The sequence below is a fragment of the Barbus barbus genome (assembly GCF_936440315.1).
Source record: "Barbus barbus genome assembly, chromosome: 23".
NCBI lineage: Eukaryota > Metazoa > Chordata > Actinopteri > Cypriniformes > Cyprinidae > Barbus > Barbus barbus.
In genome coordinates this window covers 23,262,367-23,286,058 of record NC_136751.1, presented here as the reverse complement: position 1 = coordinate 23,286,058, position 23,692 = coordinate 23,262,367, and the positions used below count along the sequence as shown (strand labels likewise).

General features: G+C 36.5%; 1 protein-coding gene across 2 annotated transcripts in view; it reads left to right on the top strand.

The window, feature by feature from the left end:
- LOC306842925 (cadherin-13-like) overlaps nucleotides 1–23,692 on the top strand; it is a 311,991-nt gene that overhangs the window by 285,362 nt on the left and 2,937 nt on the right. For both annotated transcript variants that reach the window (XM_079374136.1, XM_079374137.1), the window contains exons 12-13: nucleotides 10,728–10,961; nucleotides 12,167–12,385. In XM_079374136.1, the coding sequence (XP_079230262.1) occupies nucleotides 10,728–10,961; nucleotides 12,167–12,385 (453 nt within the window). The remainder of the gene's footprint in view (nucleotides 1–10,727; nucleotides 10,962–12,166; nucleotides 12,386–23,692) is intronic.

Genomic DNA, 23,692 nt, shown 5'->3' with positions numbered 1-23,692 from the left:
AGACAGACAGACAGACAGACAGACAGACAGATAGACAGATAGATAGATAGATAGATAGATAGATAGATAGATAGATAGATAGATAGATAGATAGATAGATAGATAGATAGATAGATAGATAGATAGATAGATAGATAGATAGATAGATAGATAGATCGATCTTTAAGTCTCCTATGTAGGGCACATCTTCCTGCCCCTAGATTTACAATATCAACATTAAATTTCACCTGGAAACATAAATACCATCAGATAGCTCAACACCACTCTTCTAGGGAACAGCATGCAGTTGTCACTTGTTGTGCTTTCATGTTATGTCACAGTTGCCCACGTCTTTGCATTTCATTTAAATACTCAGACGCTGATGTGCACTTGTCATTTAGGTGCAGGCAATGTATTATCATGAATGTTGCTGCACAATATAAAAGGCTCTTTATGTATGCATGAGAAGTTTGCTCGGCGCATTAGCATATGCCTCTGAGACCTTTGAACATCCGCATTGTAGAGGGAGGAACTGCATTCATTGCTCGAGTACTACCAATCTAGCTCCAGGGCACTTATGGATAACATGATGTTTTCTAGTATTCGGCCTCCACACCTGCCCTAGTTTTGTGCGGAGATTGTTGTTTAGTCCTTGCTAATCTAATGTAAAATTGTTGATATTGTGTCACGGTGCACACAGCAGGGAGGATCAAGGACACGCAAACGAGGATATAACTTCAAATAATAGTCTTTACTGATGACATCAAGGCAGGGCAAGACAAGGCAGGGCAAGCCACAGACAGGACACCGGGGAGTAACGAGTAGACCAGACAACACAAAACTCAACAAGCAGGAACTTAAATACACGCGCTAATAAGACAAACACACCTGAACAGAATGAACTAATAATCACATGAAACAAGGACAGGAAACAAACCAAATAAGGAAACATGAGGCGGGAACACATGACAGACACGACAGAACCCTGACATGTTGTTGTAGCCAGTGTATTAGAATTGGACAATTGTTCATCAAGGGCCTGATTAATGAAAATCTTTAGAAAAAAAAAAGTTAAGAAAGTTCTTACAGGAATAGTTCGCCCAAAAATGAAATGAAAATTTGTTCACCAAATATTTTCTGGTCTCCATTGAATTCCATTATTCCATTACATACTTTGGAAGTCAATGGAGACCAGCAACTATTTGGTGACCCACATTTTTCAGAATATCATCTTTCGTGTTCAGCAGAAGATAGAAACTCTTACAGGTTTATAACAACTTGAGGGTGAGTAAATAATGACAGAATTTTCATACTTGGGTGAACTATCCCTAAGAAATTAATAAGAGTGTGCAATTCTTGAAAAAAATCTTCTCCAATGTCCAATTTTCTTAAGAATATAATATCAGTAATGCATAAAAAATATTTATTTATGTGTTTGTTTGTTTGTTTGGGCATGACATTAAGAACATTATCTGTCATTGAAGAATTTACTTTCTGGAAATCATTTGGTTAACACACAGGAAAAGAAAAGAGACAAACATTATGGAACTAAATATTTTGGTAGTTATGTGTATTATGTTGCACATATGATCTTTTTTAATGCTTAATATTTAAAAACAAACACTCTTTTTTTTAGATTTTGTCTTAAGATCAGTTACAAGAAGAAGAAGAAAAGACAAGAACATTCTTATTGGAAATATGCATATTCTATCTATCTATTTGAGTCTAAGAATTGTATTATAATTTATTCTCATTTATAATAGGAATGTTTTGTGAATGTGGTGAGCATCTTGTGACTGCAGTGCCATTCAGATAAACAAATGTTTGTTGTGATTTTTTTTTTCTTTGAATTGTTCAGGGTTTCATTTTTAGATATTTCTATCTTTTACCAAGCAACAGTTAAGGGAAGTCTGCAAATGTTTGCCTGTGGCACTGTCTTGTCCATAATTGGTGCTCTCCAATTTAGACACTTTTCTTTTGGAGGAGAGCTCCAAGTGAGGGACAGATGTCAGCGGAGAGGTGTTTCATTCCCTGCAGATCCTCTCTGGCACTGTACTTTGAAGTAGAATGAGGATTTTCAAAATAGCACAAGGGGCCACAAGAGCTCTATACATTTCTCCAGCCAGGATAATGGCGTCAGTATGAGATCTACCCAGAAAGCCAAAGACATCATGGTTCTTACCATCCAGAGCTTTGGTTTCTCCACTGCTTTTTACTCTGCTCTCTCTTAAAAGTCAAAACAAGTCCACCTCCTCTGGCTCTCAAGGGCTGTAAGATAAAAGGAGACTCGACTTCTGTGAACTTTTTTTGTGATAAGACATGCTCTTTGAGATTGAAGAGGTGCTTTTACCATGGAGAGAAACATGTAGGTGTTGCCTGTTTTATAGGACCTGTGGAGAACAAGTGCTTTGGTTGGTTGCTTTACCAAGTTAATAAGACAGGAAAACACGCTGCACACTCTCAAATTATCTTCCCTGTCTGCTGGGCTAAATTGACATTGATTGGTTTCTGCAGACACTAGAGAATCGTTTTTTGTCTCTGGACTTTGAAGTCTGAAGTGCCGATGGAAGAACATTCGTATCTCTAATAACGCAGCTCCTGTCACGTCCACTTGTGTGGCTTTCAAGAGGGAAATAGAACTTAATCACGTATACTCTCTTCATACAAAAGAGGACTTTGACGTACAGAATGATGTCAGGCCCTGATTAAATAGTAGTGTCGACGGCTATATGTGGTCGTGTGATGGATTGTTTTCTACAGTCCCTCTAGGGCTGATTGAGAAATCAGAGGTTGCTGGAAGGAAAGCATGTCACATTCCTCTTTCGAAGATTAAGTGCATGTCATGTTAATTGTTTTTCAAAAGGTTATTACTCTGTAAAATTGTGCAGTATTCATAAGCCGTTTGAATATAACCTCCCTTGTGAGGTTGTTGATTTTATTGTTCTCACATCACCTTTTCATAACTTTTATCTTAAAGAAATAGCACACGCATACTGCTTTATACACACACACAAACACATACTGTTCAAAAGTTTGAAGTATAATGTTACAAAAGATTCCAATGTCAAGAATCCTAGAAAAGCGAATCATGTTTTCCACAAAAATATTCATCAAAAACTGTTTACTGTGATCAATATTGTCCAAATCAGCATATTAGAATAATTACTGAAGGTTAATGTGAGACTGAAGACTGGTGTAATGGATGCAGAAAATTCAACATTGTCATCAAAGGAATATTTACATTTTAAAATATATATAAACAAAATTCAAATTACAATAATATTTCACAAAATGACCGTTTTGCCATGTTTTTGATCAAATAAATGTAGCCTTGGTAAACAGAAAGAAAGAAAAGGAAATAAAGTTTTTCCCTCCGCAAAGAAAAAAATCTACTTTTGAACAATAGTATATTTATATATAAATCTACTGTGACATTTTGTGGTTGGCAAATGTTATTGCAATAGTCCATAGTTAATGAGATGTTCCACTAAAAAGCACCTTGGGACCAGTTAGTGAAGTTATTTTTGAGAAATGCTGTAGCATCATTTGTCATTCATTTTGTATCCAATGCAATGACATTTTTAATGTGACTTTCAAAGTTTAAAAACTTTGTGTGGCCTCTCCTCATCTAAAAATAGAACATTTAAGAGCATTGATGAATTGAACAAGCTTAGTATGCTTTTTTTAAGAAATTTGAAAGTTAATGTGCTGTTACAGTATGCTTGTATAAGTGGTTTTATTCCTATAGGTCTTTGCACTGAAGCTATGAAATCTCAGAATGCCAAAGCAGAGTGAGAAAAGAGCCATCTGCTCGAGTCCTGTGTGTCCTCTCAGAGTCTGTCTCACTGTGTGACCACTGCAGTGAGCAACCACACACTCCACACCCCCACTGCGCCATTCCTTTCTGACTCAGACACCCTCCAGATTACATCCCATTCACATCCTTGAGGTCAACTTTGTCTTTATTGTTTCTTTTTTAAAGAGTTTTCTAAGAACTTTTAGCTATTTAGCCCATTTCGCTAATAGTTCAAGAGTTCTAATAATCATCTTCACGAAGTGAATCAGTCCATGGATTCTTTCTTTGTCTTTATCTTATACTTTTGCCACTAGCCTTTAAGCCTCAGCAGAGATGGAGTAGCCAGAAAGTACCGGAAATCATTCATTTTCAATGAGAGCCGGTGATTTGAGATGCAGTGTGCAAAAGTGCCTGTAGGCAATGCGACAGAGTTGAGCAGAGTTTAACTGAAATGCAATGACTTCCAAAGGGAGAAAGTGGAGCTCAAGTGAGCCGCCACCTGAGACAGATTGTTACTGCAGTTGGTTAGAATTGTCTGTAGAGCATGGCAATAGCACAAGCCAAGGATCATGGGTGTCCAGGGAATGCAGGAAATAATCAAATGTATACTTTGAGTGCAATGCTTTACATAAAAAGTCTAACTAAATGCATGAACGCAAATGGGTGATTTTTTTACTTTTCTAAAGAACTAGAATTTGTTTACACACATTTAAGAGTTAAATTTTTTTTCTGATTTCTGTTCATAATAGAACTTTATTGCATTTGCATTTAGGCATTTAGCAGATGCTTTTATCTAAAGCAACTTACAAATGAGGAACAGCAGAAGCAATTTATCAGATTCAACAATGTTTGTAGTACACAATGCCAAGTATAAGCTAAATTAGCTTGAGCCAACTAGTGAAATGCAGAAAAAGTAGTAGTATTTTATTTTATTACTTGAAAATATTTATTAATTTTAAATAGGATCTGTCATAGGAAATGACTTTTGTTTCTGGAGAGACTGTGAACAGACAGTAACAGTGAGCGATACAGGCAGAGAAACACTGCTGTAGTCAGTTGGTCCGTCTTCCAGGGCAGCATCAGGTGGAACAGACGCTATGGGCCAGTGGGTCAGTGCCAAAATAAAGAAACTCACTGAACCGAGGGTCTGTCTTTGGGGTCTGAGGGGATGAGATAGAGTCCTGTGCTGTCACAAAATCATTAATGCAACCAACAGCATAATTTCTTGACATGTCACACAAACTTTAGCTTTACTAAAGTTTATTTTTTTTTTCCTGTGTGCTCACTGATTTTTGATTTTTTGTCCACTAACAATATTCATTCGTTTATACCAGCATCACAGTAGAATGCTGACATTGTTATAAACATTTTCACCATAGTGTCATTTCCACCCTATTTCAAGTTGTTTTGTGTATTCTTAATATCTATAATATAACTTTTCAAAACCTTTTCTTACTTCATTGTTTTGCTAAGGCAAAATGTAATTATATTTTCACACTTTTTGAATAATATGATTGTAAATGGCACAGAAAAAATTAATCTGCTCACTTGATATTTACCTTGAGTTTTTTCATTTTCTTCACTCATCACATCTCAAATTTCATCTGAAGCTCTTATGCTTTCTCCTGGGAAACCAAGTACATTCATTTAAAAATATAATATATATTGGGGGGGGGGGGTTGTTTTGGTAGAAATAACACCCAAAATGTGGGACATTTATAATTTGCTTAGGTAGAAATAGCACTACAAATGTGGGGCATGCATACGTTTTTGTTTTTTTTGTTTTTTTATGTAACCATTTAAAATTGTTTTAATGATTTTATAGTGGCACTGTTCATATTTTTGGTTGGATTTTCCTATTTTTATAAGGCTAAAAATGTGGGATCATAAACTTTTGAGAAGTAGCAAAGATAAGATATTGCTAAACTTTCCCAAAAACCTTCTACAGTTACACAAAGGAAAAAAAAAGTTAAAATTTGTTATTGTAAAGAAAAAAACATCCCCTAAGACTTTTGCAGTATGTAAAATGTATTTACATTGTGCAAGCTGTGATTTAGCTGGCCATAAAAAAGGAACAGTGTGCACAGCCATAAAAAATAAAAATGTATTTTTTAATGCAGAGGGAAAAGACAAATGACAGTTTTGCATTTGATTGCAAATCTGCTCACGAACAGCTGCGAGGCTGAAAAACTGTCTATCCTTTCCATATCACCAATGTTTAGTGATGCATTAGAAAGAAGTTTAGAGAAGAGGGAATTGGAACTCAGCAAAGTCAGACGAGATGTGAGCCTATATATATCAGCTCACCATAACAAAGGAGAAAATAAATCACTCTCATTATGGAAGGGAAAGAAGACAGCATCTGAAACATCCAGTTCCATTACACACTGCATATGTAATAGACATATTTATGCAAACAACCCTTTCTTATCCGTGTCTCATGAATATCTTTTATGTCAATGCTGCTTGTTAAACAAAGCGGTGTGTCCTCAGCTATTCATGAAGTCTGCTGTATATTTCCACTCACGTTTACCTTAATCAATACTGATGTTACAGGGGTCGTCGGTTTCTAAGATGAAAGTTATTAAGAGATAAACTGCAACATGAGGCGCTGCTGCTCATTTCTAGAACACTTTACAGTGCATCTAAATGTGTGTAATAGGCCTTCAATGGGAGTTAGAGGATGAGGCAGCTCTTAGCACTGCCGAAGATAATTATGATGATGATGCTGATGAAGATGGTAAAGACTGTGGAGCGAGGGAATGTGTTTTTTTTTTCTTAGTAAAGACAAACAACTTTAATGCTTTCTAACCACGTACAGCAGCCATGTGTAAATGGGGAGGATTTGCATTCCCTCATGCATATGTCTTCTGAGTCCCACAGCACACACAGAAGAGCTTCATAAAGCCTGGCTGATGAGATTTGCTTGCTTAGGCGATGTATGAGTTTATCTTGATTTTTGCTTTGCTGGAAATGTACTGTACAGTTGAGAGATAGCATTTGCAGTTGTATTATAGAGAGTTCATGTATTGAGTAATGAAGTTCTTGGACAAGTTATTTAATATCATTTACTCTTTCTTTCTTTCTTTCTTTCTTTCTTTCTTTCTTATGTAGTTACTCCTTACCATATTATTATTAGTAGTAGTAGTAGTAGTATATTTTTAATATTTATTTATTTTTCTTATTTATTTAAGCATTTATGCATTCATGAATTCGTTGTTGTTGTTGTTGTTAGTAATAATCATTAAATAGTGTATTTTTCAATGTGTTTATTTACTGACTGATTTCTGGATTCATTTATTATTATTTGTATTATTATTATTAATTTCTCTTTTTCATTGTGTTCTTATTTATTTATCAACTGATTTATGCATTCATTATTATTATTATTATTATTATTATTATTATGGGGACATAAAACATTGTTTAATTTGATGTGACACAAGGCTTTGCTTTGATTTGATAAAAATAAATATAAATATATGGAAGACTCATAAATGTTATGCTTACGTTAAAAAATGTATGAATGTAATTGCATTAGGTCAAACCAAGTAGCATTTATTTTAAGGAAAGAACAATAAACTTTTAAAGCATTAAAAGGTTATAGATATAAATAGACATATTTTTTCATTCTTACATGTATACATACACACATACATGAATGAATGGATAGATAGATAGACAAACAGACAGACAGATAATATTTTGTTTTAAAAAAAGGGGGTGAGTTATGTGTCCATATGAGTGTCACTAGGAGACCATGTCCAGAAACAGAAGAGGTGGACTAAAGTGTGTTTGTACTACAGGAAGTGTAGTATTTCATAGGGTCGGGTGGTCTTCAGCATTGTTACCAACTAGACACCCAGTTCCCTTGAATGACAGATGTGTTAGTCGATTTATGTTGACGGCATTGACGAGGTACATCAGAGGCAAAAGAGATACGGCAAGTGCGGCTCATGAAAGTCCCAGCCACGCTCCACTTACGCACCCTTCCCTGTGGGCACCATGCTCCTATAGCACATACCCGAGGGGTAGGAGGGCCAGAGTGATGATAATGATAGAAGAGAGGAAGACTTATAGTCTCAATATACACAATAATTCCCTTGTGCAAAGCTAAAATATTTTTCATAGTCTTTGGGGAGAAAAATATGCATTTTAAAAGATATTTGGAGGTCAGTGGCAATATGTGGAATGTTTGTCTTCACCAAACCAAAACTAATCATAATGAAGTTTCATATTGCTGCTGGCATATTGCACATTTCAGAAAAGTTGAACATTTTTGCTTGTCATCTTCTATTTAGATTGAGATGCATTTCTGATATCAGTCAAAATTTGAGAGAAACAATATATTAATATATACTATAGTGTGTTTTTGCGTAATGTCTTAATATAAACTTTATTGCATTTGCATTTATTTATAAACCTCACTTGAGTATGTAGCACTGTGGTACATTAAATATGAATACATCCAAAGGCCTTTTTAGTGTCTGTATACGTCACAGACGTGATCTCTGAACCGAACACTCTACGTTCCAGTGAAATAACACAATAACACGCTACCAGATACTTCACAGTTACTGATCTACTGACAACAGAGGCTATTTTCATGTTTATTTACAAAAAGTTGACAAGAGAGACTTTAACTTTCTCATCTCCTCTTGCACTTAAAGGTCAAAACTTAACATGCTGGAATTTTTATTACCCTCAGGCCATCCAAGATGTAGATTAATTAGTTTCTTCATTGGAACAGATTTGGAGAAATTAAACATTACATCACTTGCTCACCAATGGATGAATGGGTGCCGTCAGAATTAGAGTCTAAACATAAACATATTCATAAAATTGCTTTCTCCAGTGGAAAAAAAGTCGTCTTGTCTGAATTGGGAGAGAAATATGCACAGATCAAGCACTGTTTACAAGCAGAAATGATCCAAAATGGTTCTAAACAAATATGTCTGTTGATTTTGATTTGAGAGGACAACAGGGGATATCATTTTTTCGCTGGAAGAAGCTTTATTATAGATTATGGACTGGTAGTTTGGCCAGTATTAGGTTGCTTTTCACTTCACAATTTGTTAACTGATGGACTGGAGTTGTATGGATTACTTGTGGATTAATGGGATGTTTTATCAGCTGTTTGGACTCTCATTCTGCGGCACCCATTCACTGCAGAGGATCCATTGGTGAGCAAGTGATGTAATGCAAAATGTCTCCAAATCTGTTCCGATGAAGAAACTGGCTCATCTACATCTCATATGGCCTGACAACTCAATATATCTTCAGTAAATTTTGGGTGAACTGTTCCTTTAAGGACTGAACTATTACTCCGAATCACATCAGCTCATGCTCTACTAGGTGTCCGAGCCCCCCTAAATCTCCCTTGAATATTCTAGAGTCACCCCTGCATGCTTCTGGGATTTTTATCTGATCTTGTTGTTTGGGTCAGAAAGCGGCCAATAGCTGTTATTGTGAGCAGAAACCTAATCTATATTCAGTCACTACCATATACTAAAACAGCTGTATTTATGTAAAACTTGCCTTGACCTTTGGCGTCTTTCAGTCGCAGGTTTGCTCATTGGTGTTGAAAGCGAAGCAATGGACGTATTTACTAATGCGCACACAAGCCACATCTAAATTTTTTAAGAGTTCATGATTTATAAATCAGATAGCTGTTATCGCACATGGCGGGACATGTTTACTTCTGTGAAGCATACTGAGAAGTCTGCTGCTTTAATGGTGTTAGGCGAGACAGTTTGCTTTTGTCCATGGACACGCATTCTTTTCATGTTGTGAAACGTCTTTTTACATACTTGACAATCTTTTTGAACAGAAAATCAATAAAACATGGCAAGGACATCATTGTTCTACTTCTAAACGCTGTTCTGCAGAGGTACTTTAGAGACGCAATTGGAACAAACCTGATTTATTTTTCTACTGAGACATTACTTGCTCCAATGTTTTGACACCTTGCCTTTTCTTCTTCCCTTTGAGGCCTTAGCGTTCCTGGCAGTACGAGGACAAAATCATTCTGTAATTACTGATCCTGTCATCGGATGTTAATTGCGAGTGACCTCCAGGGCTGTTTATAATTATGCAGTCCTGCAATAACTGCTAATCTCCTAGAAACAGAATATTTCAAAAGCCTTGAATAATGTATTTTTTTCTCTGTGCAATATTCAATAAAGTGCAATCTGATACAAAATGAGGCGAGATAATTGTTGTTACTCCAAGTCAGAAACTGAATGTTTTGATTTGCTGTTGTTTTTCTTTCTGTATAGACATTGACTGCTGTTGCTGATCTAGTCTGACCTTTTTTTCGCTTGTGGCTCTAGTTGTAAGATGTCTTTAACCCATTTTGCTTTACAGTAACAGTCAGGCAGTGTGAGATGCTGGTGCTTTGAGCGCACCAATGAGTGTTAAGCACAATCCTCCTGTGCATTTAAAAGAGACCTATTGATTTGGCCTATAGAGCCAGAAAGCTTTAGTCTGCCAAAGGACTTTCATGTGATTGTGAAAATCAAAATTGACAAAATTGCTTTCATAATACTCTCTGCTGATCTTTATAGAAGTTTGTTTCCTTTTTTACAGTATACAATAGAAAATTAAATGTGAAATTAAAGTTTAAAGAAATGCAAATTTATTTATTTAATTGTTTAAACTAAAACTATTAAAATTTCTGAAAATGTTCTGAAAAATAACTTAATTTATAATAACTTAATAAGAAACAAAAACGAAGAAAAATGTTAAAAAGTAGGACTGAAGGACTAATTGCTAAAGCTAAAATAAAAGTGAATTAAACAGACATGCTACAAACATTAAAAATTACAATAGCACTTAACAAAAAAAATCAAAAATCAAATTCAAAATATCGAAATACTGTAATCTTAAAACTTTAAAAACTGCTGGTCCTGCCCTACTTTATTCTTTTTAACTCTGCCTTTTGTCTCACTAGGAAGTCCACCTGCCTCGGGCACGGGTACGCTGATAATCACTCTGGAGGACGAGAACGATAACGCTCCCTACGTCTTCCCCTCCGTGGCCCGCGTGTGCGAGGACGCTAAAGACATGAATGTGGTGGTGATCGGGGGACGAGACAAGGACATTCATCCTAATACAGATCCTTTCAAGATCGAACTTGGCAAACAGCCAGGACTGGAGAAAACATGGAAAATCTCCAGGATCAATGGTAAGTTAATTCTCAGATGGGCAAGAAACAGGCACTGACCCACGGTTAAACACATGCTGGCTATTTCTAGGGCCGGTTTGAGGAAATACAAAAGGTGCTTGCACTAAAGGAAAAGTTTACCTTAATATAATCAAGCTTAACTGATTTATTGTTGATTAATCAATTTCAGCACAAGCACATTTATTAAAAATTAGATTAGGTGATGTAAACACTGCATATACAGGCATAAATTATTAGAATTCTCTATAAATTAATTACTTAAACTGCAAACATTGTGCACATTTAATTGGCCATTAATTGTAATGTCAATCAATCATGAAAATGTTCATAGTGATTCCGCAGAAGAGCAATTTTGAGTTCCCCGAAGAACCTTTCAATTCAGTGTTGCCAAGTTGGTGGTTTACCTGCAGAATTTGGCTACTTTTAAACTGTTGCCACTATTTTTATTTTATTTTTTCCCCATAGGTTAAAGCATGTTTCAATGGAGGAGACAAAAATGTGATTGGGATAATTTTGGGATACTTTTGATTAGCAGTTGGGCTGGTTTTGTTTCATAGACCTGGCAACCCTGTTCCAGTGGTCACTTAAAAGAACCTTGTTTTGTCTTTTCATTTATTTTTTTCTTACTGTAATGAACATTTTAATAACCTAAAAACCTTTTTCCACTATGAAGAGCCACTATGATTTGTGCAATGAAAAGTTTTCATATGTTCAAAGTTCTTCATTGAAACATATGTTCATTATTGGCTTTTATTTTTATAAGTGAAGTCTACCAGCTATACCAGCACCTACCCAGCATGGACATGAACATTCTAGTGTTTTTACCAGGGTCATATGGGTCACATGCTGCTGAGAGCAAAGGGATCAGTCTGTTGTCCCAGACAGTGTGTATCATTAGATATCACGCTGACCGAATAGCTGAGTGTATTTGGGGTTTATTTTAGCAGGCGCTCGATTACCCATCTATCCTGAGAGCACACACTCAAATATAGAAACGCATGTGAATCTCCAGACTTCTGTCAGCTGTTTGAGAAGAGAATCAGTGGCAGATGCTGTGGTACTGAGAGAGAGACAGAATAAGAGAGGACTGGTGAGGTGATTTGAGGTCGAGGGCTTTATAGTACTGTGTAGAGTTGAAGATACTCTCTGACTGACATTCAAAGCAACCAGAATGCTACATTAAGTTTTTTTCTGATGGTTTTCAGACACTCACTCCCAGATCATGTTGCTGCACAGTCTGAAAAAGGCTAACTACAACCTGCCGCTGGTTCTGACCGACTCTGGCGTGCCTCCAATATCCAACAACACAGAACTGAAAGTTCAAGTGTGCACCTGTAAGAAGAACAGAATGGACTGCAGCCGTGCCGGCTCCATCCAAACAAACCTCTTGCTACTGCTCGGCCTGGTTCTCCTCTCCATCCTCTGTAAGTATCCTTTCATTCCACTCTCTACAACACTCACATACACGCCTGACCCCTCTTATCAGAATTTCTGGAAATTCCAGGTGATTTGCTTAAATGTAGAGTTTTAAAGTTTGATAGATGCTGCATATGTCATGGTTTCTAATAAAGTGCAAATAAATATTGCAAGTGTTCCAGAGCCACGATTCTGCCCAACAGCAAAAAATTTAAAATAGAAAAATGAAAAGTCAGAACTCTGCAGAGTTTATTATTGAACAAACTCTCTTAATCCCTGAATTTTGAACCTTGTCCATTCTGTGCATCATCGGCACATCTAAATGGACCTTTTGCAGGACTCTCTGGGAATTTAAAGTATTTTAAACCTATTTGGATTCAGGTATTGCTCCAGTCCAGCTCAGGCTGTCTGCAGAATCTTTCCCATTCATTTAGTTTGTTTATGTACCACATCTTTAAGACACATTATCTTGTATATTCAGATGTATTATTTTATATATACATATTTTATATATAAATGTATTAGTACATTGTATATGTGTGTGTGTGTGTGTGTGTGTGTGTGTGTGTGTGTGTGTATACTATATATAGAGAGTATATATATAGAATATATATACAGTGCCCTCCATAAGTATTGGAACAGTAAAGACAAAATTGCTCTGCTGGCAGTGGAGTCAAGACATTTGGAAATATGATTAAAAGATGAATATGAGACAAAACTACAGAATGTCACATTTTATTATTAGCCGTTTCAACAAATAAAATTTACCAAATAAAAAGAACAGCACTTTGAGTTCATCCCACTCATTGATGTTAGCATAAGTATTGGGACAGTTGAACATAAGGCAGATATAAAAGATTAAAAGCTATTATTTAGTTGCAGATCCCTTGCGCACAATCACAGCAGTGAGTCTGTGGCCGATAGACATCACCAGACTCTTGGTCTCATCCTTTGAAAGACTTTTCCCAGCCTTTAATGCAGCCAATCCCAATTGTTGCTTGTTTTGGGGAGTTTCTGCCTTTACTCTCCTCTTCAGCTGGTGAAATTCATGTTCAATCAGATTTAAATCTGGAGATTGACTTGGGCAATCTAAGACTTTTCATTTCTTTGCCCTTATAAATTCCTTGACTGAACTGGCAGGGTGTTTTGGGTCATTGTCCTGATGCAATATGAAGCAATTCCCAATGAATCTGGTGGCATTTTCTTGAATATTGGTAGGCGAGATGGTTTTGTACCCTTCCAAGTTCATTCTGCTACTGTCATCATACATTAAGTCATCAGTAAAGTTGAGAGAGCCTGTTCCAGAGGCAGACATGCATGCCCATGCCATGACACCATCTCCACCATGCTTTACAGATGAGGCTGTATGCTTAGGATTATTTGCAGTTCCCTTTTTTCTCCACACTTTTGCTTTCCCATCACTTAGATAAAGGTTCATCTTTGTCTCATCAGTCCATAAACACAGTTCCAAACCTCTTCTGGCTCACCTTTGTGCTTTTTTGCAAACTCTAATCTTGCCTTTCTATTTTTGGTACTGGTCAGAGGTTTGCATCTTGCTGTGTAGCATCTGTAATTCTGTGTCAAAGTCTCCTGAGGACAGTAGATTGTCAGAGCATCACCACAGCTTTCTAGAAGTTTTTGGTGATTTTACAGACACGTCTTTTAGGGTTCATTTTCACAGCTTTTATGATTTGTCTGTCATCAACTACTGTTGTTTTCTCAGCCGATCAGGTAGTTGTTTGTTGCTGGTGTCGCTGGTGGTTTCCAAACTCTTGATTTCTCCATGCCCTTTGTTTTTGCTAGAGCTCTAATTGACTTCCTGTTTTCTTTTAGCATCCAAATTGCTTGCTTTTCTCTCAAAGTCAGCTCCCTCATCTTCATCCTGGTTTGTGTGTGTCATCATCGAATGCAAGATTCAGAATACAGAAGTAATGGATATAACTGATACGACACATTCCCTGCTTTTAATATCTGAAGAATTAGTACAAGAGGACACAGCTGATCACTTAGAAAGATCTGTGAGGCAACTGTTCCAATACTTATGCTCACATCAGATACAGGGATGAAACTCTAAAAGTGCTGAACTTCTTAGCTGGTAAAAACATCTATGTGTTGAATCACCCAATAATAAAATGTGACATTCTGTATTTTTGTCTCATATTCATCTTTTAATTATATTTGTAAATGCCTTGACTCCACAGCCAACACTGTATACATATATATATATATATATATATATATATATATATATATATATATATATATATATGTATATATATGTATGTGTGTGTATATATGTATTTGATTACAAATATTTTGTGTACCCTTGACCTTCAGTATTGGAAATTCTCCAGCTTTCACATGTTGGTACTTTAGCTCAATGTTAATGCTGATGATGAGCACCTTGTATGCTTTGCTGTACAGTTTGACAGGAAATTGGCTTCTCTTCCCTTAATGTCTGCCGTGACCCCGTATCTGTTTACTGTGGTAAAGCCTGGAACTGCATTAAGAGCTGATCCATATCAGGCTAGATTTACAGCATGTGTAGGGCCACTAGTGCAGCCGCTAGAGACACATAGAAGCATTTAAAGTAATATGCACTGATTAAAGGTTGCTTTACAGCAAGTCTTAGGCTTCTCAGTGTATGTGTGTCTTTGTGTGTGTCAAAGTATATTATATGTTTGTCTCACAGTTAATCTCCCATCTAAACCTGCACACGGCCCCCTGGCGACTCTTTCTCCCGGCAATAACATTAATAATTCATTCCTTTAGAGGGGCTGGAACATAATGGAACTCTATACAGCCATTCTAAAATGGAAAACAGAGGAAAAATAAATCAGAGTTTTTCACTCTCACTGTTCAGAAGGGATGTTCCGCTCTGAGGTTTTCTATAGCTGGGTTCCTCGCTCAAGGCCCGGTTTGGATAAGAGTCGGATCCATCTGTGATTTGTGGCACTCTGAAGCCAGTGTCTCCAGATCTGCATAAAATATGGTGGCAGATCTTCTTCAGAGTTTCCCTCCTCCAATCACTTTCCTGTTTGTGTTATCTCTCTGCATATATTATCAATCCATATTTCCCCCTCAATTTTGGCTTCATATGCTTCAAACTGACTAAAATTGCTCCATTTTCTCAAGCTGTACATCAAAGCCGAAGCTGCAACTTATTTTGTATCAGGTACTAAATGTGGAAAAATATTGCTTTTATAAAAATCAGGCTAATTATAGACTTATTATGTGGAGAATAACTGATCAAATAATGGAAAAGCATTATAATCAGGCATATTTCCAGAAATACAGTACACAAAAAGTCTAAAACAACAACTCATGCATTTTGGAAATAAATTAAATTAAAGTTTCCTTCTTTCTCATTGAATCCCTGCCTTAGCATTTTTCTGCATCTTTTTGCCCTTTTGTGCAGTGTATGTTTCATATCATTGTATGCTTCATTTTACATTTTTAGGCATCATTTTCTGTTTCTCCCAGCAGCTCTGGTAGCAATCATTGTGTTGGTGTGAATGCTGAATCTGTGAATGTTAATAGGCTGAAATGATGGGATTATTTGCCACTGCCCTGGCAGACATTGACATGTACTGTATTATGCCATGCTTGTTTACCCGAAGTGGGATTTCTCATGAAAAAAATACAGCTTCTGGCACAATTCTAGCACACAATAGTTGAGAAATAATCTCAGGGCTGTTAATATAATTTCTGAATGATGTGTTCATGTTTATGTGTTTTTATGCCCCTAAATGTTTGTTTGTTTGTTTGTTTGTTTGTTCAACCAAAATTGACATTTTGCTGAAAATGTATTCACCATCAGGGCATCCAAGATGAGTTTGTTTCGTCATCGGAACAGATTTACATTGTATTATTTGCTCACCAAGTGGGTGCTTTGCAGTGAATGGGTGCCGTCAGAATGAGAGAAACAGCTGAGAAAAGCATCACAATAACCCACAAGGGATCCATACGTCCACAGTCCATCAATTAATGTCTTGTGAAGTGAAAAAGCTACATGTGTGTAATAAACAAATCCCTAATTAAAGGGGTCATATGATGCTTTTTTAAAGATCACTATTTTGTGGATTTGGTGTAACAGAATGCTTTAATGTTCAAAAAACACATTATTTTTCAAATACTGAACATTTTTGTAAGTCCTCTATGCCCCTCTATGTCCTCTCAAACGCTTCGTTTTATACAAAGTCCCTCCTTCGATCAAGCGCAGTCTGCTCTGATTGGCCAGCTGACACAGTGCATTGTGATTGGCCGAACACCACAAGCCACGTCGGAAATGTAACGCCCCTTTCCATAATCGCGAGCTTCAGCTTTCAAACTGAAAGTAAAAACAGTTTATTAAAGTCGTTAGTTTTACCATCAGTTAAAGCACGAGAGGGGAACAGAGTCGCGTGGCAGACACAGTGATGAAGCTCGTATGTGTTTGAACACAAGCCGTGATAAGACGATTTCTGATGGGCTGTACACTCCGTTGTGATGTGACCGTCTCTCTCTCTCTCTCTCTCTCTCTCTCTCTCTCTCACACACACGATGCGCAAATCTACGCATTTGTGCAGTCAGTAGCAAATACTTAAACTAATAACAAAGCATACAGTCGCTGATTCAGAAGCGCCAGATTGTCGTAGCAAAGTCAGAATTACCTCCGCTCCTAGGTTCACGAAACGGTCGTCCATTAAATGCGTTGTGATAACAACTGGGTTGTGCTGTTTCAGTTGATTCCTAAATACATCTACTTTCGGAAGGCCAAATAAAGTGCTTTTGCTTTCCCCTAGAAACACACAGCTTCTCCCTGACATGGCTGCATCAACACTACTGCGGTTACTGAAACCACGCCTTATGCAAATATTTCCACATCGTGACGTAGACATGTGGGGGCGTGTTTGAATGAGCCGTTTTAGGGGGCGTGGCAGAATCTTTGCAACTTCAGGGATCTTATCTATGCACAATCAGCTTATAACACTCCAAAGAGAAAGGAAAACTTGAAATCGCATCATATGACCCCTTTAAGCTTAACTTTAAACCGTTGCTTCAGGTCAAAATACGAGCTCATAATCTAATAGCACTTTCTCCAGTGAAAAAGTTCCTCCCATTGTCCTCTCACATCAAAATCCACCGACATACTGTATTTGTTTAGAACAGTCCAACAGTTTGAAATAAATAAATAAACAAAATACAATATAATGATGAATTTGTTTATTATTCTGATGGCACTCATTCAAGTGAAGTAATGCTGAATTATTTTTTTTCATTTTTAGGTGAACTATTCCTTTGATGTGAATTAATGTTCAGGATTTATAATTAAATATTCTGATTTTAACATACAGTTTGACCCAAAAGTCTGAGACCATATTGAAAGTAAAGGATTTGTTTATTTATTCATTAACTTTTAACAGAAAATTTGGGAAATTATGTAAGATGAATGAGAGTTTTTTTTTTTATGATTCTTCACCGTTTTTAGATCACTAATCAAATAGGTACATTTGTGATACTGATCATCTGAACTTTTTTCAAATGGCCATATTTTCTTCCCGTCAAAGCACAAGATTTTCTTTGGATCATCTCAAATCATTCTGCAAATCATGATCCTCAGGTTTTACTTCTGAAGCTCATGCACTTTCATTACTGCTTTTATTAAAGCAAAAGGACTACAAATCAATACTAAAACATTTTAAATTCATATCTCTTTAACTTTTCAGTCGTGATCATATAATTTTGAATATATTTTTTATTAAATGAGGAAGAATGCAAAACTGAAGCATTTTCACTAGTGGTCTCATATGTTTAAACCCAATTGTAAATTATATATGTGTGTTTTTTCCTCATTCAGGCAGTGATTCATCGTAACAGGCAGTCTAAAAGTGTGCACGTGTTTAATTCTCATGTTCACCGTTGTGCAGGAAGACACACGAGACGCGCCGCTATGTCACACACTGATCGAGTGGGAGGGAGAGAGTGTCTGACTTCAATTTCCTTATCACCTTAATTCAAGAGTTTTATTTGTCACATACACAATTATACAGAGTATAACCAGCAGTGAAATGTAGGATGAACCCTGACCCCTGCTGAGAGAGAGTGCTGAGAACAGGCAGATAAGCCCAGAAGCTCAGTGATGGAGCGCTGCAAGAGAGAAATGGCCAAAAGATTAGAGAGAATTCACTTCATCTGTCTCCTCTACAGGAGACACATATTCACGAACACACATGCGTTACTGTCATGTATAGTTAATTTTTTTATGGGTAGTCCACATTAAATACTTGATAAGTTGATGATGTCTTGCAGTGTGGCACATCTCTGAGGCCTGATGTTACACCTGCACCTGCTCAGTTGTTGCAAATTGCCTTTTTTTTTTCATCATTATTATGCATACAGTTTAAAAATGTATCTGCCACACCACAGGACCATTTAAAGAGATGGTTTATCCAAAAATGATAATTTATTGTAATTTGTAATGATTTTCTTTCTTCTGTGAAACACAAAAGTTTGGAAGTTTGGAAGTCTTCAGTGAACTGGGCCTTAAAAAATAGCTAGAAAAGGCTTGATTAAAAAAAAAAAGTTATCTATATATATTCTATATAAATAATTATAAATTATATAAATTTTAACCAGCTGTCTCGAAGATAAAAAAAAAGATTTTAAAAATGTATCACATTGATATGTTATTTGTCAACTACCCTCTTCCCCAATGCTGGTTATACATGTTTTTTGTCTCCTGACATCCCTTGCTTACCTTCATGGACCCCAAGGTTGAAAACACAGACCTCTAACTTCTGCATGGTTGTTTGGTCCCAAGTGTGTTTCTTGTATTTCTCTGTAACTTGTGTTTCCTGAGGAAATACAAGACTAGTGTTAAAGTTTTAGGAAAATCCAAATACAGATATAGAAAGAGAGTGTGCGTGTGTGTGTGTGTGTGTGTGCGTGTGTGTGCGTGTGTGTGTGTGTGAAATTATAATATAGAGTTTAACAGTGCCCACCCACTTTTTTTAATGGCCTTGCTTACGGAAGTAATTTATTTTCTTATTTGTATTTATTTTTCCATAAGAAAATGATTTTTATTATAAGCCATGAACCTAACTTATCTGCAACCAGGTAAATCACAACATTAAAAACTTTAATTTGAAGCTAAAAATTACTTAACAGCTATAATGAGTTTTTAAATTATTTAAAGAGAAAAGACGCGCACTGAAGAAGGCCTGAAAATCTAAACAACTGCAAGAACTACAATCCCATGAAGCATTGTAAATGTCAATCAAAAGAAAACGATGAAAAAAGCTGTTGATTTAAAGTTGCTAATTATGTAAATATAAGCAACATATTTTCATTGTTTTGCACTATATATAAATATTTTAGTAGTTTGAGAGCATAGGGAGATTGATTGTCAGATTGACTGATATGGCAGTGCTTCATGAGAGCAGGCAGGCACTAAAATCTTCTTTTGGTGTGATTAGCATGTTTGGATTCTTGGCAGAATCATGGGTAATGTAGTTTTTGCCTAGAATTCCACTGATAAAAACACTTTTTTTTAATGAATATGCTAAAATAAGATGGACTGATGGCTTCAACAAAATCCATATACAAATGATTACCAACCTTGTAGCTCGCAGTATGTCGTTGTTATCATTAAAAAAAGAAATCGAGAAAATGAATATCAAATAATGGCCAATTATCATTTAGTATGCAAATACCGCAATGACATTGTTGGTTAGATTTTCAAACTGTAATCATAAGCTTCTTAATTTTCTAATAACCCAAAATAAACGGACTGAAATGTAATGGAATTAAGTTTTAATGGAATATGTGTTAGGGTTTTCGCTGAGTTATTCAACTGTGATTTGTTTCGCATTTGGCGTGAAAGGCCTTAAATTGCTGAAAATTGATAAAAAGAAGAATCATCCTCAGTTTTAATTTCACTGTAAAGTGGCTGTTTGTGAGTGTGTACGTGTGTCAGTAGATGTGTATTTTTAGCTTCCATGTTGCTAATCTTCTGCTCCACGGACTGAAAAAAAAAATCCATACTCTATGCTCTTCCTCCATTCTCAAGGATAAAGGAGTCCAGTGAACTTGCATTTGTGGCCTCTTAAATAATGTATGGAAGCCTTTGGGAGAACACAAACAGATCCTCCAAGTTTAATAAGTCCTACCTGCGTGTGCCACGACAGATCATGGGGGGCACGACTGGCACCGTTTCTCAAACACTCATTAGTCTTGACGTCTTCGGTCCCACGAGAGCCATTGTTACTGTTTCTGATGACAGTTTGCCAAACATCACCTTCTGTGCTGATTTGCCCTTTGAGTCCATTGATTTTGTTTGTGCTCCGAAAACGTGGCGCCATTGAATTGTGTGTCTGATTACACCGGCAATGTTAATGGTTGAGAGGGACAAAAACACATCATTTTCAACACCAGATGAGGCTGAATTCTGATACGTATGTCGAGGGGAAACCAAATTATCTTTTCCACTGGCAAAATATGCTTTGATGTAACAATTGAGCTTAAGATCAGATCACAGAGGAGAGTGTAAAGAGCACATGCTGAACAGAGGAAGGGTCAGATGATGCCAAGATGACCATACTGTCCCCTGTAGGACTGCTTGCAAAATACGTATTTTACTTTCTTTTTAGGAATGAAATTGACTTTTTTATTTAGCAAGGACTCATTAAGTTGATCAAAAGTGACAGTAAATTAATGTCTAATGTTACAAAACATTATGTTCTTTTGGAACATAATGTTTCAAAAGAACATAATTGTCAGGAGACAATCCCACTTCTGACACACCTAACCTTTGGGGAAGTCGTGGCCTAATGGTTAGAGAGTCGGACTCGTAATCGAAAGGTTGCGGGTTCGAGTCCCCGGCCGACAGGGATTGTAGGTGGGGGGAGTGAATGTCCAGCGCTCTCTCCACCCTCAATACCACGACTGAGGTGCCCTTGAGCAAGGCACCGAACCCCCAACTGCTCCCCGGGCGCTGCAGCATGGCTGCCCACTGCTCCGGGTGTGTGTTCACGGTGTGTGTGTGTGTGTGTGTGCATTTGTTCACTACTCACTGCTGTGTGTGTGCACTTGGATGGGTTAAACGCAGAGCACCAATTTCGAGTATGGGTCACCATACTTGACAATACGTCACGACTTTTGAACTCTCCGTTCATCAGTAAAATCCTGTGTCGCTGTTTCATTGATAATTAGAAATGTTTCTTGAGTAGCAAATCAGCATATCTGAAAAAGTAGAGTAATGGCTGCTTAAAATTGGGCTTTACCGTTTATTTTATAATGTTACTGTTTTTACTGTATTTGCGATCAAATAAGAGTAGCCTTGGTGAACTTAAGAGTCTTTTTAAAAAATCATACAGATACCAAACTTTTAAACAGTAGTGTGAAAATGTGTCTTTTTTTGTTAGAGATTATCTTTTAGACTGTTGCTCTGTTGTAATTTGGATGAGTGGCAAACTTGTTTTCACTCTTAAAATATCTTAAATGCAATTCGCCCACCATTTTACTTTTATACAAATAGCATATTCCTGATAATTACACTGTGTGTGTGTATAGCATCTATTACTGTTTGCAGTATACATATACCTTAACCATGATTGTATTTGGTTGATAAACATTTTCTACCACAATTTAGTGTAAATAGCATCTACCTTTTTATTTTCACGTTTAAATTATCCATGGTTAATAAACAGTGAGCTATCCAGCCTGTGAGCACATGAAAATTAAATTGAAAATGTCAGTCATAGTTTAATTAATAAATGCTGTAATTGAAAATTACATATGAGACGGCAATTTGGAGTGTGCTCATAACATGATATTTCTGGTCAAATGAAGAGTGGTGATATACTCAACAGACCTCTATAACCGTGCTTTAATCTGATGAAAGATGCCCAACAGGGGTAAAATATAATTAATCCACAAACAGGGAAATAAGCCTGAGTCTGGACCCACTGAAGTTTAAATCCCCTTTTCTGCCAAGATGGGCGCTTTTACTCTTTAATCCTCTCTGGGTACTAATGTGGCCTGTCACGAGGGGAAGAGAAATTTCCACAGCATCGACCCGTTTGCTGGCTCTTCAAGCCACTTGTTTTGACATGCCATCCGCAGTACACCTGGCAGATAAAGCGTAACCTCTTCGTGTTAATGAAATTTTAAGCGTGAAAGGAATATTTAATACTACTTGCTAAATTACAATTTCTGTTTCTAATACTCAAGGGTTGAGGTTTTCAGAAGCCTTAACCTTAAGTATTGAACTTTAGAGTAACTTGACATAAACATGAATATTATTTTAGATGAATGTTGAAAGAATAATAGAGTAAAAACGTCAGTGTGCTTCAGTTTTTTAAAGGGATACAACAACAACAACAACGTTTATTTATAGAGCACATTTAAACACAACCAAGGTTGACCAAAGTGCTTTACAGAGAGTAAAACACAAATAAAATAAAAAAGTAACAAGGAAATCAACAGATAAGTAAGATCCTCAAAGTACAGAAAAGAAAAAAAAACAGGAAACATTCTAAGGATTGTTATAAGCCAGGGTAAAAAAAAAATGTCTTTAGATAAGACTTAAATATACTAATATATGGGGCACGTCTGATAAAGGGAGGAAGGCTATTCCAAAGCTTCGGTCCCGCAGTAGCAAAGGCGCGATCACCACGGTTTTTAAGTTTAACTCTAGGGACTATGAGTAGGCCAAGGTCACAAGATCTCAAGGTTCTAGACAGGGTATATGGAAGCAGCAAATCAGTTAAGTAATGAGGAGCCAGGTTATTGAGGTCTTTGTAAACAAATAATACGATTTTAAAATCAATCCTATACTTGACAGGGAGCCAGTGTAGGGACATTAAAATAGAAGTAATATGGTCATATTTTTGCTTCCCTTCAAGCAGTCTAGTGGCTGCATTCGGAACTATCTGAAGACGAGAAATAGATAGATTTCTCAAACTGAAGACGAGAAATATATAGATAGATTTCTCAAAAATGATTGGCACTATTCTTTTATTACTATTATCTATTATTATTTATCTGTTATTATTATTTGCTAACCCTCATGTCATCCCAAACCTGTTTGACTAAGGTTTTTTTTTTTCTGTGGAACAATATATATATATTAAAGAATAATTTTTGTCTGCACTCTTAAAAATAACAGTTCTAAAAGGTTTTTTTTTTTTGTGGAGCAAAACCCATTTTGGGTTCCCCCAAAAAACTTTCAGTGAACAGTTCTTAAAATAAATACTTTTTTTCTTGGTTTGAACTAGGGTTGCACGATATTGGATTTTTGCCGATATCCGATATACCGATATTTTTCAACTCAT